This window comes from Portunus trituberculatus, chromosome 38 (genome assembly GCF_017591435.1).
Source record: "Portunus trituberculatus isolate SZX2019 chromosome 38, ASM1759143v1, whole genome shotgun sequence".
Classification (NCBI taxonomy): Eukaryota; Metazoa; Arthropoda; class Malacostraca; order Decapoda; family Portunidae; genus Portunus; species Portunus trituberculatus.
The window spans coordinates 11,000,613-11,015,172 of NC_059292.1; the positions used below are offsets into that span (position 1 = coordinate 11,000,613).

Sequence of the window (14,560 nt, forward strand, 5' to 3'; positions counted from 1 at the left end):
CAGTGTGGAGTCTCCCGTTGTGGAGTCTCTGGCCGAGCCTGCTCAGGAGAATGCCTCAGTCAAGGAGGAAGCAACAACTGTACAGGAATCTTCTCCTGCTGAGGACCAGACTATTGCACAGGAAGTTAGTTCTGTTGTAGAGGAGGCTCCTGTTCAGGACCAGTCCTCTACACAGGAAAAAGCTGCTGTTCAGGAGTCATCCCCAGCAGAGGAAGTTCCTGCACAGGAAAGCACTCCTGTTGTAGAGGAGGTACCTGTGAAGGAAAGTGCCCCAGTTAGTGAGGAGGCACCAGTGCAGGAGTCCACCTTGGTGGAAACTGTAGATCAGACCACAGGGAGTGCAGCAGAGCCCAAACAACAGTCAGAAGGGGTTCATACCAGTGAATCCATACCTGAACAGAGTGCAGAAAAGGAATCCACACAGCAGGTGAGCATTGGTGCCAAAACTATGACTTTCTACACAAACTATTCCAGAATACCTTGGGTTTATATTTAATGATGATTACTTCATCTGGTGGTATAAAACATTTTACACAACTTTGATTTGAAGGGAATTTTAATTTTATTCATCAGTTATGTGTGTTAGGTTGCCTTTTAAAAAATACAACAGCAATCATATAAAATTAATGGGAAAAAGGAAGGTGTACAGTATTCCATACTTTTGCATTACTTTCCTCATTTAAATCGTACATACTAGACATTGTGTGACAAGTCAACCTAAGTGGGTGCTTTGCTCTGTACCTCAAATCATTCTTTGCAAATTGTGCTTGTGTGAGACAAACTCTGATTTAAATCTTGTTCAAGAGGCATTGAAATTAAGTTTTGTTTGTATGTGGAATGAATATTAAGAAAAGTTATTCACAAGTCTTTAATTTTTTTATTAACATGAAAATAAGATTCAAACTAAACGGGAGAAAATTTGGCTCTTGATTAATGTAGAAATGCAGATATTCCAGCGCATTTACTTAAAACTGCTTTCAATGCATAAGAACATTTGAGGAAATACACTTCTAGAAGAAGAGGGAAAAAATATGAAGAAAGTGGGGATCTCCATAATTTTATAATTTTTCATTTAGTCAGTGCACCACAACAACATCTACCAAGTCCTCCACTTTAGTTACATGCAGTTTTGACATCACCATACTATGCATTTAAAATACAGACATGAAATTAACACCAAATGCTTAGGAATCAGAGAAGTGTGTAATTTGAAATATGAAATAGACAGAAAATATGATGGATACAAAAGCTTTACTATGTACTTCTATTTAGTATGTGGGAGTGAGTGGTGTGGAGTAGTAAGGCACAACATCCTGAGGTAATTTGCTCATTTGGGGACATATTTTTTAGAGAGGAGATAATCATGGCCAGGTCAAGAGTCGGAGGACATGAAGATTAGGATAATTACTAAGGAATGTGGTTTCCAGTTGCATAAATATGCAAGTTTTCATATAGACAGTATTGGTTATTCTTTCCTCAGTCTGCTGTGAAACATGAAAGTATCAGCCAAACATAAAACACTTCATACTCGACAAGTATAGGTTTATAGTGAATTTCATTATCACAAATAGTCATCATTTGTACAGAAAGTTAAAACTAATTATTTAGTTTACAGTTGCAATGTTTCTGACTTACTAAACATCTTTGCATGTAAATTTGGAGTATTAGGTGACTGGGAAGTAGTTGCATGCATATTTAAGCATTTTGAAATGGTTGCTATTTGCAAATGTACATTGTCACCTAGCCATTATGTTGCCTATCTTTATGATTTGCTCTTTTTCTTTTTCCTGCATTTAACACAGCTGGGTGTGTGTTGGGAGTGTGATTGTGAGTGTCATGACACAACACAAGTAGTCTGTATCTGTGAAAGATTATGGGAGAACGAATTGATGACTTGTCATCATAATATTTTCTGGAATATACTCATAACTATTTAGAGCAGAATTTTTCAATCCTCTATCTTTGCTTAAATTACTTGTCTGCATTTTTCTCACTCTACTCAACTTTTCCTCCTTTCACTAAAGGTCAAAGAAGCTGCTCCCAAGCCAGCAGTAGACTTGAAGGAGAAGGTATGTAATGTGTTTATGGCCAGTGACAAACATAGGAGGCCACTATCTTGATGAATAATATTAAGGACTGCATGATGAATATCACAGGCTATTAATCACAAAGTAAGCCACTAACAACTTAATGTATGTTTTATGGTTAAAAGTATTGTTTTGATGACCTATGTTTTTAAAAATTAAATATTTGGGTGTGATTAAGACAATAAGGGGTTATTTTTTATTTTCTATTTTTATTCTGTAATAAGAGTCAGCCACCTTGAGCAGAGAGCTAATATCTAGTCTGCAGTTCAAACAGCTGGACTCAGATGTGGAGGCCATGCTGAATTTAGCAGGAGGGGGAAAAAAGGAAGGTTGAGCTCCATCACTCAAGGTCAGGGTTGTGGCTGCACCTGATTATCTGTAGTCCAGGAAGTATGCACGATGCATCATGTACCCAATAGATTTATAATATGATACAGTAAGATGAAAATTATTAAACATTCTACACTGTGCTACAAAATCAGTGTGTGCCACTACCAGTGTGTGTGAGGCTTTGCGTGTGTCATGAAGCATGGCTCAGAGTTTGCTGGCAAGGTGTAATTGATATAATTATAATACATACTTCTGCTCGTAAGTACAAGTGTTGGAATAACCTTTGCTGTAGATAGTGGAAAAAAAAAAAAAAAAAAATTCTAAAACAAAATCTAGAACAAAATGAAGAAAATGTCATCTGTTATTGGTACAGAATGTTGGCTTGATTTTTTTTTTTAATGAGAATAATTGAAATTGTACATTTGAAACAATAGCCTTAAATAACCAAAAATTATTATTTGTGTATGGTACATGTCCTATGTAAAGCATTTGTAGATTAAACCCACCATTAGATACAAAAGCCCATCATTTTCAGCTTTGTTTATATTGCTTTGTGCAATATACTTGTACGAGTTGCTCTTAGTATACTCATGTGGCACTGGACAAGCATAGGTTTATATCTCACTAGGGCTGCTAGAATTTTTGACTGACGAGTTAACCGTCTACTGTAGGCATGGCTGAGAGAGAGAGAGAGATTCCAACACTTCACTTGCAGACCAGTGTCTTAAGCTTCTGAGCTCTTCCCTGGAAGAGTACATGATCAAGAAATGGCAATATTTTTAATTATCAATTATCTTTTATGTCATTAACTGAAGTTGAGTTGAGGAAATACAATCCCAATTCCAAAGTAGAGGATGTATTGATAATGAACTAATTTGAGGGATTGTATCCTTAACTGTTTACAGTAGTAGTAGTAGTAGTAGTAGTAGTGTGTGTGTGTGTGTGTGTGTGTGTGCGTGTGTGTGTGTGTGTGTTGTGTGTTTGTGTGTGTTTCACTGTTTGATCTGCTGCAGTCTCTGACGATACAGCCAGACGTTACCGTACGGAACGAGCTCAGAGCTCATTATTTCCGATCTCCTGATAGGCCTGACACCAGGCCCTCTGGCTTGTGAAGCCAGCGCTCTAACCACTAAGCTACCGGGTGTGTGTGTGTGTGCGTGCGTGCGTGCGTGCGTGCGTGTATTGCAGGGCCCGAGCTAAGCTCGCTCTCTGTGTGTGTGTGTGTGTGTGTGTGTGTGTGTGTGTGTGTGTGTGTTCACAGTCACCTGCTGGTCAGCCAGCCAGCCTTCCCCCATTATGGAGCAAGCTCAGAGCTCATAGACTGATCTTCATGTAGGACTGGAACCACACCACATTCCACACACTGGGAAAGGAAGGCCATAGCCCCATACTTATTTACTGCTAGATGAAAAGAGCCTACATGCATTAAGATGCTTTCCCCCCCACCTCCTAACACCCCCCAAAAAAAAAAAAAAAAAAAAAAAAAAAAAAAAGAATATGGGAAAGCGCGCTGTTAAGCATACACCCATTAGTAGCGGAGACGATTTTATTTATATAATTTTATTTGCCTAGCCTAGCCGGGACTTGAACCCTTCTTGGTTGTGAGCCGAGTGTGCTCACCACTTCAGTGTGTGTGTGTGTTTACCTAGTGGCGAGATACAGGAAAAGAGCCACACTAGGCTCGTGCTGTCCTGTTTCCTGATCTGTTTCAATCAGAATTTTGTTTAACGCATTAATTGCGTTTGGATTTCCCGCCACCTCCTCCCTGTTGCGTTTGATTCAACTTGGCGCAGTGTCAGTACTGTGCTACCCATGGATTTGAGAGGAGATGAGTAGCTTCTCCCTGCTTATGAGTTGCCAATGATAGCTACAGTAAAACTCGTGCTCCACCTGTGGTACACTATGCCATTGACTTGTTCTGAATTTTTGCTATTGCATTGTGCACCACCAGTGGAGCATGCTTCTTGTGTACCATATATGGCCCAACCTGCTATTACATTGTTCTCTCAACACATTGTGTCAGTACATTCCAAACTAAAGTCATTTCCATTTACAGGGAACAACAACAACTCACTCCTGATCCATGTACTCTCACATCTATAGATTGGTATGACACAAATGAAATTATTGTCCTAATTGTAACACAAACTAATAGGTATGCTCTGTAGAAAAGGGGCGTTTCACATGTCACTCAAGGATCTAGGCTAAAATCTTGGAAAATGACAACACTTGATGAAATACAAAAAATTCATAGGTCTGATGATTGACATGGGAATTGTTGCATTGCCTGAGATTCCTCTGTACTGGTCAAAGAGAAACATGTATGTAGGGAACTTTGCATCCAGAGTAATGTCTTGAGAAAGATGTTACTCCTTAGATTTTTACATATGTTCATCACCTTCACATGATACAATATGTATTGCAATTAATAAGTACATTTCTTCTATAAAAAAAATTCACTGAATTTTTCAATCAATAATAAGCTATCAGTAAAATGAAAATGCAACAGAGGGTGAACCAGTTATATAGTGGCTTTCAAAGGCTGTTAAAGGATATCATGATTTATAGCAAATGAACATTTATTTTTTATGAAATAAGTTTAAATATATACTATTATAAGGTCAAACTAAGCTCAATACTTGGAAATCTATCATATAGGATGATTTTTGTTTTTTCACTCATACTAAATATAACTAAAGGTTTTGATTGTCATACTTTAATTACATCCTTGGTTAGCATGAATAAAATTGTATTACATGCTAATTCAAAAGAAAAAAGTCTGAAAAATATGGTGATTTTTTTTGTGTATGCAAGTAAATGTACCATGGGTGGCACAACATGCAACAGTTGGGAATGCATGATGTACCACCAGTGGTACACATCACAGGGAATGTGTTAAATTTATGTATGGTCTTTGCAAACACATTTTTTCATCAAGTTTGTTCCATGCTGATATACATCTATGAGGAAAGCTGTATTACATTCTCTTTTACAGTCATTCACTTTCAGTTTTCTTCTGTTCTCTAGTGCTCCTCATATCATGTTTCACTAGCATTTCTGTCCAGCTTCTCTATCCCTTCCAGTATCCTACATAGTGCTATCATATGACACCTCTCCCTCCTTTCTCCAGTGTATTTAGTCCGAGGTTTTCCAACCTCTCTTCATAACTATATTCACTTAGATTTGTAGGGATTTTTGTTGCAGCATTCTGGATTCTTTCCAGTTTCCTGGTGTCTTTTTTAGATTTATTGCATACTCCAAACACAAACGTATCATTATCAACTTTTTTTTTTTAATCACATTTTTTATGTATGTAAATGCTGCTCTGATATTTCCTAAGTAGATTATAGTAGGTTTCTCTTGTGATCTTGTTAATATGTTTTTTCAAACGTAATGTGCGTGTGTAATAAAAGACCCGAAAACTTCAAATTTTACACTACTAATGTGGTCAACAGATATATTAAAAATTTTGTTGGTGAACAGATATATTAAAAATTTTGGTGCTTTTGCTCAACACAAACTGCCTACCTATTCCATTAATAATCACTAATATGGTTTGCATGCTTTTATTGATGGGCTGTTAAATTAATTCTATGGATCACAAAATTGTCATTACAACATCCAGCCACCGAATCATATTGGTCAAATGCATCACTGGATGTATCGATGGCTTAGGACAAAGCGGATGTTCTACATAACATGGCTAAAAAAAAAAAATGTCAATATCTTGGAAGAATTTAAAGGAAGAAAGCATGGAGACAGAATTCTAGAATTCTAATATAATAGATATCCTTTTTCTTAAATGTAGCTGAATCTTTATCATGGACATTTTGAAATTGCTGTTATTTCTTGCATAAAAAAAATGACTTAAGTTATATAAGTATTGAAAATTAAAGATTATGTAGGGATGTTGCTGCAGCCAATGGAAAAACAATACATTGAACCCTCAGATCTGAGACATAATTTATTCCAGAAGGCTGTTCAATGTCTGAATTGTTAAAGATCCAAAACTGTTTTCCCCATAGGCAACAGTGTAAATAATTTTTATCCATTCCAAGATCCCAGATTCTTGCCTAAGTAAATAAGAATTGGACTAAGCTCGGTATTATTTACCTTTGGTAGTGAGCTTCTTGGCACACGTAGAGGATTGTTTGAGTGGACAAGACTGGCAGGGATTTCTTGATTTATGCATGTTTAAAATGTGCAATTTTGGAATAAACACTAAAAAGCCTAGTAATTTTTTTCATTTACAGATTATTTAGAATAACACAATGTCAAGATGCTTTGCTGGTATGGTAAATTTTGAGATTTATGAGATTCTGCAAAATGCTTGTTAAGGCTATCATCACAGCTGATCACAGCACATAGGCACTTCACCTCCAGGACAGCTAGTGATGCATGATAAATGTCATCAGGAAGATCAGCGAATACTGCCAACTTGCTGTCAGTTAGATGCTATTACTATATCAATGACAATCCTTTGTTTATTCCAGCTGAGAGGTACACAAAAGCGTTTTACATAGGATACATGCTGCAGGGAGCACGGGTTGTGTGCTGAGTTGCTAGGCCTTCCAGGAATGGATTAATCTGTTGTTTTACATTTATTCCTATGGTGAAAATTGTTTTAGTTCCCAGTGAAACCTTGATCCCTTCAAGAATGTATCCCTTGCATAAATCAAGAAACCCCTGTACTTGTATGAAATATTACTCAACCATCTGACCCTACCTGTTTAAGTGACCCTGGTCAAATGTCCTGACCTCAGCTGGAAATCAGAGCAAGGCACCAACAATGTGCAACCAAAACGAACAGGGAATTTATGTTTGCCTCTCGCCAACGTCATTCGATTCGGCTGCCTTCCTTTTTTTTTTTTTTTTTTTTTTTCTTCTTTTTCAAGATCCAAATTTTTGTTTGTTGTCTTAATTGTTAAGAGGTACAGGGTGTTCGAAGCCCAAGGATCCACTGTATTTAAAGAGCATACATTAGGATATTTGAGAAGGCTGGTATATTTGACCATAATAAGTTGGGTGAAACAAATAATTAATTTTTATTGATTTATATTTTACAGAACCTAACTTTTTTTCCTTACTAAAGCTTCTGTACTCAATAATATGCTATTGTAATTATATCGTCTAAAGCAGTGAGTTGGATGCCAGGACTTATGAAAGTTTGGGTCAACAAATGAAGAGTTAACCAGTCATATTTCTCATGCATCTTCCATAACATTATATATTGTGAAATATAGCTAAAACTAATCACTTAAGAAAATATTGTTGCATCATCAAATTAATATTTAGTGTTATTTCACAGCAAGTTTGGCTGATTAGAGGACACTTAATTAAGACTTGTCTACTTTTTACAGAAGGCGGAGGGTGAAGCAGAGAAAGTGGAAGAGTAAAACTAATACCTGTGCAATGCCACAAGCCATTCCACCGTCGAGTATAGTTGTGCGCCATCCCCTCCTGGAGTGTGCAGGTCTCAAGTAGGAGCAGCAACATCCTCTGACAATTTTGGGGTTAAAGTTATCACTGCTGGGATGCTCTGGAACACTTGTTAGCCAGCTATTATTAGTATGTAGTAGTACTTTGTGTTCTCATGGAAGAATACACCAGCAAAGTTCTTAAGCAGGTTTTAATTGTTTATCTAGTGGGATATTTTGGAAACGTGTGCAAAGGATAACGGTTGGTAGGCAGTGTTGCTGTGCCTTGATGCTGGTCAGGCCCGTCAGATGGCCAGTCTGGAGGACCCGTGGGCCAGGTTTCTGGGAGTGGAAGAGGTTAACCGTTTTTAGACAACCACTTAATAATTTTGTGTTACCCAGCGCACAACTTTTGAAAATTAGATAATCTTAAGTGGAGACAAAATGAAATAGAGTACTTTCACTACTTGCAGCTTTACTGCAGAAGCAAGTCACAGTGTAAGAAGTTGGCCGTGAGGTGACACTGTCGTTTGAGTGCCCCACAGCTGTGCATGTCTCCTACCTGTTAGCTTGTAATGACTACAAAGATGATGATGATGTAGCCACAGGAGTGAAGTGATAAACCAACTAACCCAGCCACATTCTTCCTATTAGACAGTATATAGGTTCCTCCTGGCTCTCTTGAATGGTAGTGTACACTATCAGACATGGTCCTCTTCATTGGTTTCCTGAGGGAGGAATGTAGCTGGGATGTGAATGAGGAAATTTTTTTGTATAGTTTGTATTATGTATTGTGAATAAGGGTGAAATTTTTTGCTAGAACAAGATATTATGATTGCATCTATAATGTAAATTCTAGAAGTCAAAAATGGATGTTATTGTACCAGTAGTGCTTCTACTTTAATGGTACTTTTGTACTTTGATGAATTTAGAGAAGAATCTTGCATACCCAATCTCATTAGCATATTTGTATTGCTCACGTAGTAATGTTTTCTTTTTATTACTGCCGATATATTAAGTATAGTTTCCTTGATTGTTCCATGACATGTGCTTCTGCCTGCTAGTGTATAAGGCCCAAGCACCATAAAAATTGCTGTTGCGTCATACTGCTGAGTTCAGGAACTTGGGATGCCATTACTTTTATTCTTTCTTTTGTGCCTCTGGAAAATTTTTGCAAGGATGTAGTAGACAGTTTTATAGTCTTTGTATTTCAGAATTTTCAGTATATATATATATATAAACCTTAGGGGCAATCTTTATCTATCAAATGTATTACTTTTATCATATAATGTTTAGGAAATAAATCTTTTTATATATAAAGTTTTACATTGGAACAAAGCACTTGTCTGGATAGAGTAAATTTTTACTTTATTAGGGTTTCCACTGTCCAGTATACAGAAGGTCACTCTGCACAAATCTTAAGGCATTGGCAATAAGCAAAATTTTACTGGTGCTTTGCTGTTTTATGATATCTGATTTGCAGTGTAATAAATATATTAAAAAGTTTACACCTGGGATGCTTTGTTTGAAGTAACTATTGTAATGTCATCAGTACAAAACATTGCTTAAAAAGGTATATGCTTTTTAGTTTTACATGATAACAATGTTAAGGAATTATGATGGAAATAGGAATTACAAATGCTATAAAAGCAAGGTGGAACACAAGACAGCTCGGCCACACTCCATGGTATGGCTTAAAGGAAACTGCAGCTTACAGTAATGAAGAAGGAAAACAGGACGAGTTGGCTAAAGTCCCTGCAAAATAAACCAAGTACAAAAAAACTACCAAGTAAAAAAAAAATCAAGTATATGGTGGTATAAGTTACCATATACAAGTTTAAATTAGTCTCCCTTCAATTTATATAACACAATTTTCACTATATTTTCTGGAAACCACATCCAAACATATTTTTTTTTATACATTATTTATAAATTATCAATTTTACCAAGTGTAATCTCACGTCATTTCTTGTAACACTGTGTCCATGGAAAGTAGTGGAGCATCTGGTACTACTATACCACAAGCATGGGAAGAATGAGTGGTTTGTAGGGGGTGCATCCATACAGCTGAACAGTGTCTGTGTAGGGGGTGCATCCACACAACTGAACAGTGTGTGTTGGACAAACCCTGTTACATCATAAGGCATAGCAGCACAAGTTTATAAGCACTGAAATGGGATCAAGTTGTAAAACCACAGTTCCTACTCTGTTCAGAGGTTGATGTTCACTGGCAAAACACAGGTATTTAAGTCAGTGTTGCTGTGGACTTAGGGATACAGACTGAGCCCAGGCTAATTGCTTCTGACATCGTGACATAACATAACAAATAATAGGATAACAAAGGGCCACCAGGGCCCATCTAGGTTATCCTGTATCAGTCGCACAGCAACCTCGTCATCAGTACTTAAAGATACTTACAAGTACACAATACATTATATACTAATTCTAAATATTTGGCCCATTAACAGGGCTAAGTCCTGCAGCAAATTCCTCTACAATCTGTCTTGTTTAACTATAGTAAATTTCTTATAAAAACTATCATGCAGTGCTATACATAATTATAAATCTAATAAATTTAAGTGCTTATCTAATCTGTTTTTAAACATTGTCAAACTAGTGCTATTTACAACCGTCTCTGGCAATGCATTCCAGAAGTCTACCACCCTATGACTAAGAAATATTTTCTTATATCTAACCTGCAGCCTTGCTTTCTAATCTTCCTGCCATGATTTCTAGTCCTACTTCCCTCCTCTAAGGTAAAGAAAGATCTCACATCTATGTAGTTTGTATCTGAGAACATTTTAAATAACTCTATCATATCCCCTCTTATACATCTCCTTTCAAATGAAAACATGTTTAATTCCTTTAATCTATCTCTATACTCCAGGCGCTTTAATGCTGGTATCATCCTAGTTGCTCTTCTCTGAACTGCTTCTAACATGTTGATATCTTGCCTATAATGGGGTGACCAGGCCTGTATGCAATACTCTAAATGGGGCCTAACAGGAATTATATAAGCTACACACCACTTCCTTACTTTTATAACTAACATTTCTATTTATAAAATCCAGGATCCTACTTTCCCTATTTCTTGCTTCTAAACATTTCATAGTCCTGTCTATCACTACTCCTAAATCCTTTCCCTCCTCTACTGCCTCTAGCCAACATCCCTCTCTCATAGCTAAAGTTTGTGTTGTCTTTACCTAAATGCATAACCTGACACTTTTTAGAATTAAACTCCATCTACCACCTGTCTGCCCATGCTATCAGCCTGTCCAGGTCTCGTATTTTGCAATTGTCCTTTTCACCCTGTACTGCACATGCTATCTTAGTATCATCTGCAAACTTTGATACTTTGCTACTAATTTCTATATCTAAATCATTAATGTACACCAAGAAAAGAAGAGGTCCTAGCACTGATCCTTGGGGTACCCCACTAACCACTTCCTTCCACACAGACATTGCCCCTTTTAATACTACTCTCTGTTTCCTATCAGAAAGCCATTCACTAATCCAGTCAACTAACCTACCCCTATCCCATGTAGTCTCAATTTGTACACTAGCCTCCTATGCGGTACCTTATCAAACGCCTTGCTAAAATCTAGATATATAACATCTATGCTATTTCCATCATCTAACTCCTTGGTAATATATTCTAAGATATCGAGCAAATTTGTAAGACAGGACCTCCCTGATCTAAAGCCATGTTGGGTATCTCTAATTAATCTATTCTCATTTAAATGCTCCCAAATACTACCCTTAATGATTTTCTCTAGTATCTTACATACTATACTAGTTAAACTGATCGGTCTATAATTATTCGCATCATCCTTCCTACCTTTTTAAATATTGGAGTAACATTAGCTAACTTCCAGTCCTGAGGTATCTCAGCAAACCTAAGTGATCTTTCAAAGATTAACTTAAGTGCTTCAGAAATACTGTCTACACCCTCCCTAAGTACTCTGGCATGTAGCTCATCAGGACCACTAGCTTTCCTATCGTCTAGTTCAAGAATAAATTTCCTAATAATTCCCGGTTTTATATCAATATTTTCTAAAGCTCTTAAACTACTCGTCGCACTGTTTGTAACAGGATTTCCTATTCTTTCCTAGTAAATACTGAAGAAAATTGTTCATTCAATAATTCTACTATGTCTTCATTTTGATCCACTACTACACCATCTTTTCTGAGTGGTCCAATCCTATCCTTATTTCTTTTATCACTGACCTTGTAATAACTATATAATTTTTGGGATCTTTACTCCCAGCTCTAGCTAGTTTTATCTCTGCCTGCCTTTTACTTTTTTTATAACCTTACTCAAATCATCCCTGACCTGTCTGTACCTAATCAAATCTACATCTTCCCACTTTTCTGCAACTCTCTATATGCCCTCTTCTCTCTGATCTGGCTACCTATCTCATGAGTCCACCATAATGGCTTCCTGTTTCTCTGCCTTATATCTTTGTAAGGGATACACTGCATCACTATACCCTTTACTACAACCTTAAAAATATCCCACATCTCCTGTGCAGTTTTATTTCCAAAACTATCTTCCCAGTTTACCTCTCCTAATAACTGACGTAACCTACCATAATTGCCTTTCTGATAGTTTGGGACTCTAGTCTTATTCACTATATTATCCCTACTGGAATTAATGATAAATCTAATTATATGATGGTCACTGTTTGCTAAAGTCTCTCCTACCTCAACTTCCTTTAAACAATGCTCAATATTTGTTAGTACTATGTCTAAAACCTTCCTCCCCTAGTAGGTTTATCTACCATCTGCACTAAATAGTTATCCTGAAAACTTTCCATAAACTTATTTTCACTAGCATCTCCTACCATCCTCTCCCAGTTTACTGACTTAAGATTAAAATCCCTAAGATAATTGTCTGACTAGTACACCCCTATTTATCTCATCTACCATAAGGTTGTCTACATCTGCTGACTGGTTAGGTGGTCTATAAAAAGCTCCTACTCTAATAACCTTACTTTTGTTTACTCTAACATCCAGCCATAAGGACTACTCTGTTATCTACCTTAATACCATTAACCTGACTTGAAATGAAGGATTTTTTTTACATAAATAACTACTACTACACCTATCCTACCAATTCTCTGGTGTAAATACATAATGTATCCTTCTACTTCATATTCGTTCCTATTTACCCATGCCTCTGTGACACGTACAACATCTAAGTCCTCCTCAACTATATAACTAGATAACTTGTCCTTCTTGTTCCTAAGACTCCTGGCATTAACATAAAAACATTTAAGTCCTGCTACCTTCCTAGATGCTGTCTCCTTATTTGGAATCCTAATCTTATTCTCTCCTATTTGCACCTGGAAATCTTTCCTAATCTTTTCACTATCTCTGTTTATCCTATCTAATTTATATCTAACATCTTTCTTCTGGAATGCATTTGCTACCTCACCCCTACACTCCATCCCAACTCCCCTCCAGACATCCACTCAGCACATCCACACCCTTCCTACTCAGATGCACACCATCCCTAGCATACAAATCCTTCGCCCATAGAACCTATCCCATACATCCACAAAGCTGACACCCACATCCTTACACATCCCTTTTACCCGATCATTCACACCAATGGCTCTAGACAACCATTCCTGCTAACATACACACGAGGCAAGATTCCTGACACTACACACCTACCACTCTCCCTTATCTTGCCTAACATTTCCGAAATCTTGCCACTAACTCCTCCGACCCACCTGCTCTGACATCGTTCCCACCTACGTGCAAAACTACTACACCCTCCTCTCCATCCCCCAACCCTCTTCTGCACCTCCTCACTCACTGCCTTCACACCTGCACCAGGCATACACACGTTCGTCCTCCTATCCCTGTCTTTCCCACAGAAAGTGCTATCTAAATACCTAACCTGAGAGTCACCCACCACACACACCTGAGGTGTGCTAGGCACAACCCTCCTCCTCCTCTCCTCTACCCCTTCTCTCCTTTCACTCACCACAACCACTTCATTCACTCCACTCTCCCCTCCCCTCCAACAAACCGAACCTATTTTCACACTCAACAGGTTTAGTCCTATCCTCCCTAACTGCCTCCGCTTTCCTTCCCTCGCAACCTGCCATCTCTGCCCATCCTGACTACTATCTTTCCCAGTCTGGCTCGCCTGCTCCCTCTTCCCCACTCTGCTCTTCCCGACAGAGGGCCAAGCCACCCTGTCGCCCTCAGAAGGTCCAACCTTCGGCCTAACACTGATCTCCTGCCTAATTTTTTCCACTGCCTCCCAAGCCTCTTAACCTCCTCCTTCAACTCAAAGATGAGAACTTCGTTCGCACTTTTCCCCTCACTTAGCTTTCTCATTTCCTCTCGCAATTCTCGGTGCTCAAGAGAAAGAACTAAATTCTCGCTCTTGAGCCTACATACCATACACTCAGAAAAGTCAACGACCTTCCTGTCATGCCCACACATCTCACACACAACAAACTCGCCCAATCCCACCTAAACACTCTTTCACGCACTCAATCACACTCTGATATACCTCAGTAGCTACCCCCATACTAATTTACAATCTGTTAACTCACAAGAACACTATACGTAGCTAACAAACAAATAAAAATACTTGGTGACGGCGGGGTGGGGGAACCGCGGTGGTGGGGGCCTAAGTGAGGTCAACTAATCCTCTTTCAAGGTCAACTTAACGGTTACAAGCCTAGTCTCCTCGCTCTACTCACA

At 38.0% G+C, this 14,560-nt stretch overlaps 1 protein-coding gene across 1 annotated transcript in view; it reads left to right on the forward strand.

Annotated features, from left to right (window-relative positions):
* Positions 1-9,349, forward strand: part of LOC123514873 (fibrous sheath CABYR-binding protein-like) — a 21,608-nt gene extending 12,259 nt beyond the window's left edge. The window contains exons 7-9 of the mRNA XM_045273134.1: positions 1-427; positions 2,025-2,069; positions 7,778-9,349. The exon at positions 1-427 is cut by the window's left edge and continues 17 nt beyond it. Coding sequence (XP_045129069.1) covers positions 1-427; positions 2,025-2,069; positions 7,778-7,813 — 508 coding nt within the window. The 3' untranslated portion in view covers positions 7,814-9,349. The remainder of the gene's footprint in view (positions 428-2,024; positions 2,070-7,777) is intronic.
* Positions 9,350-14,560: the final 5,211 nt, after the last annotated feature.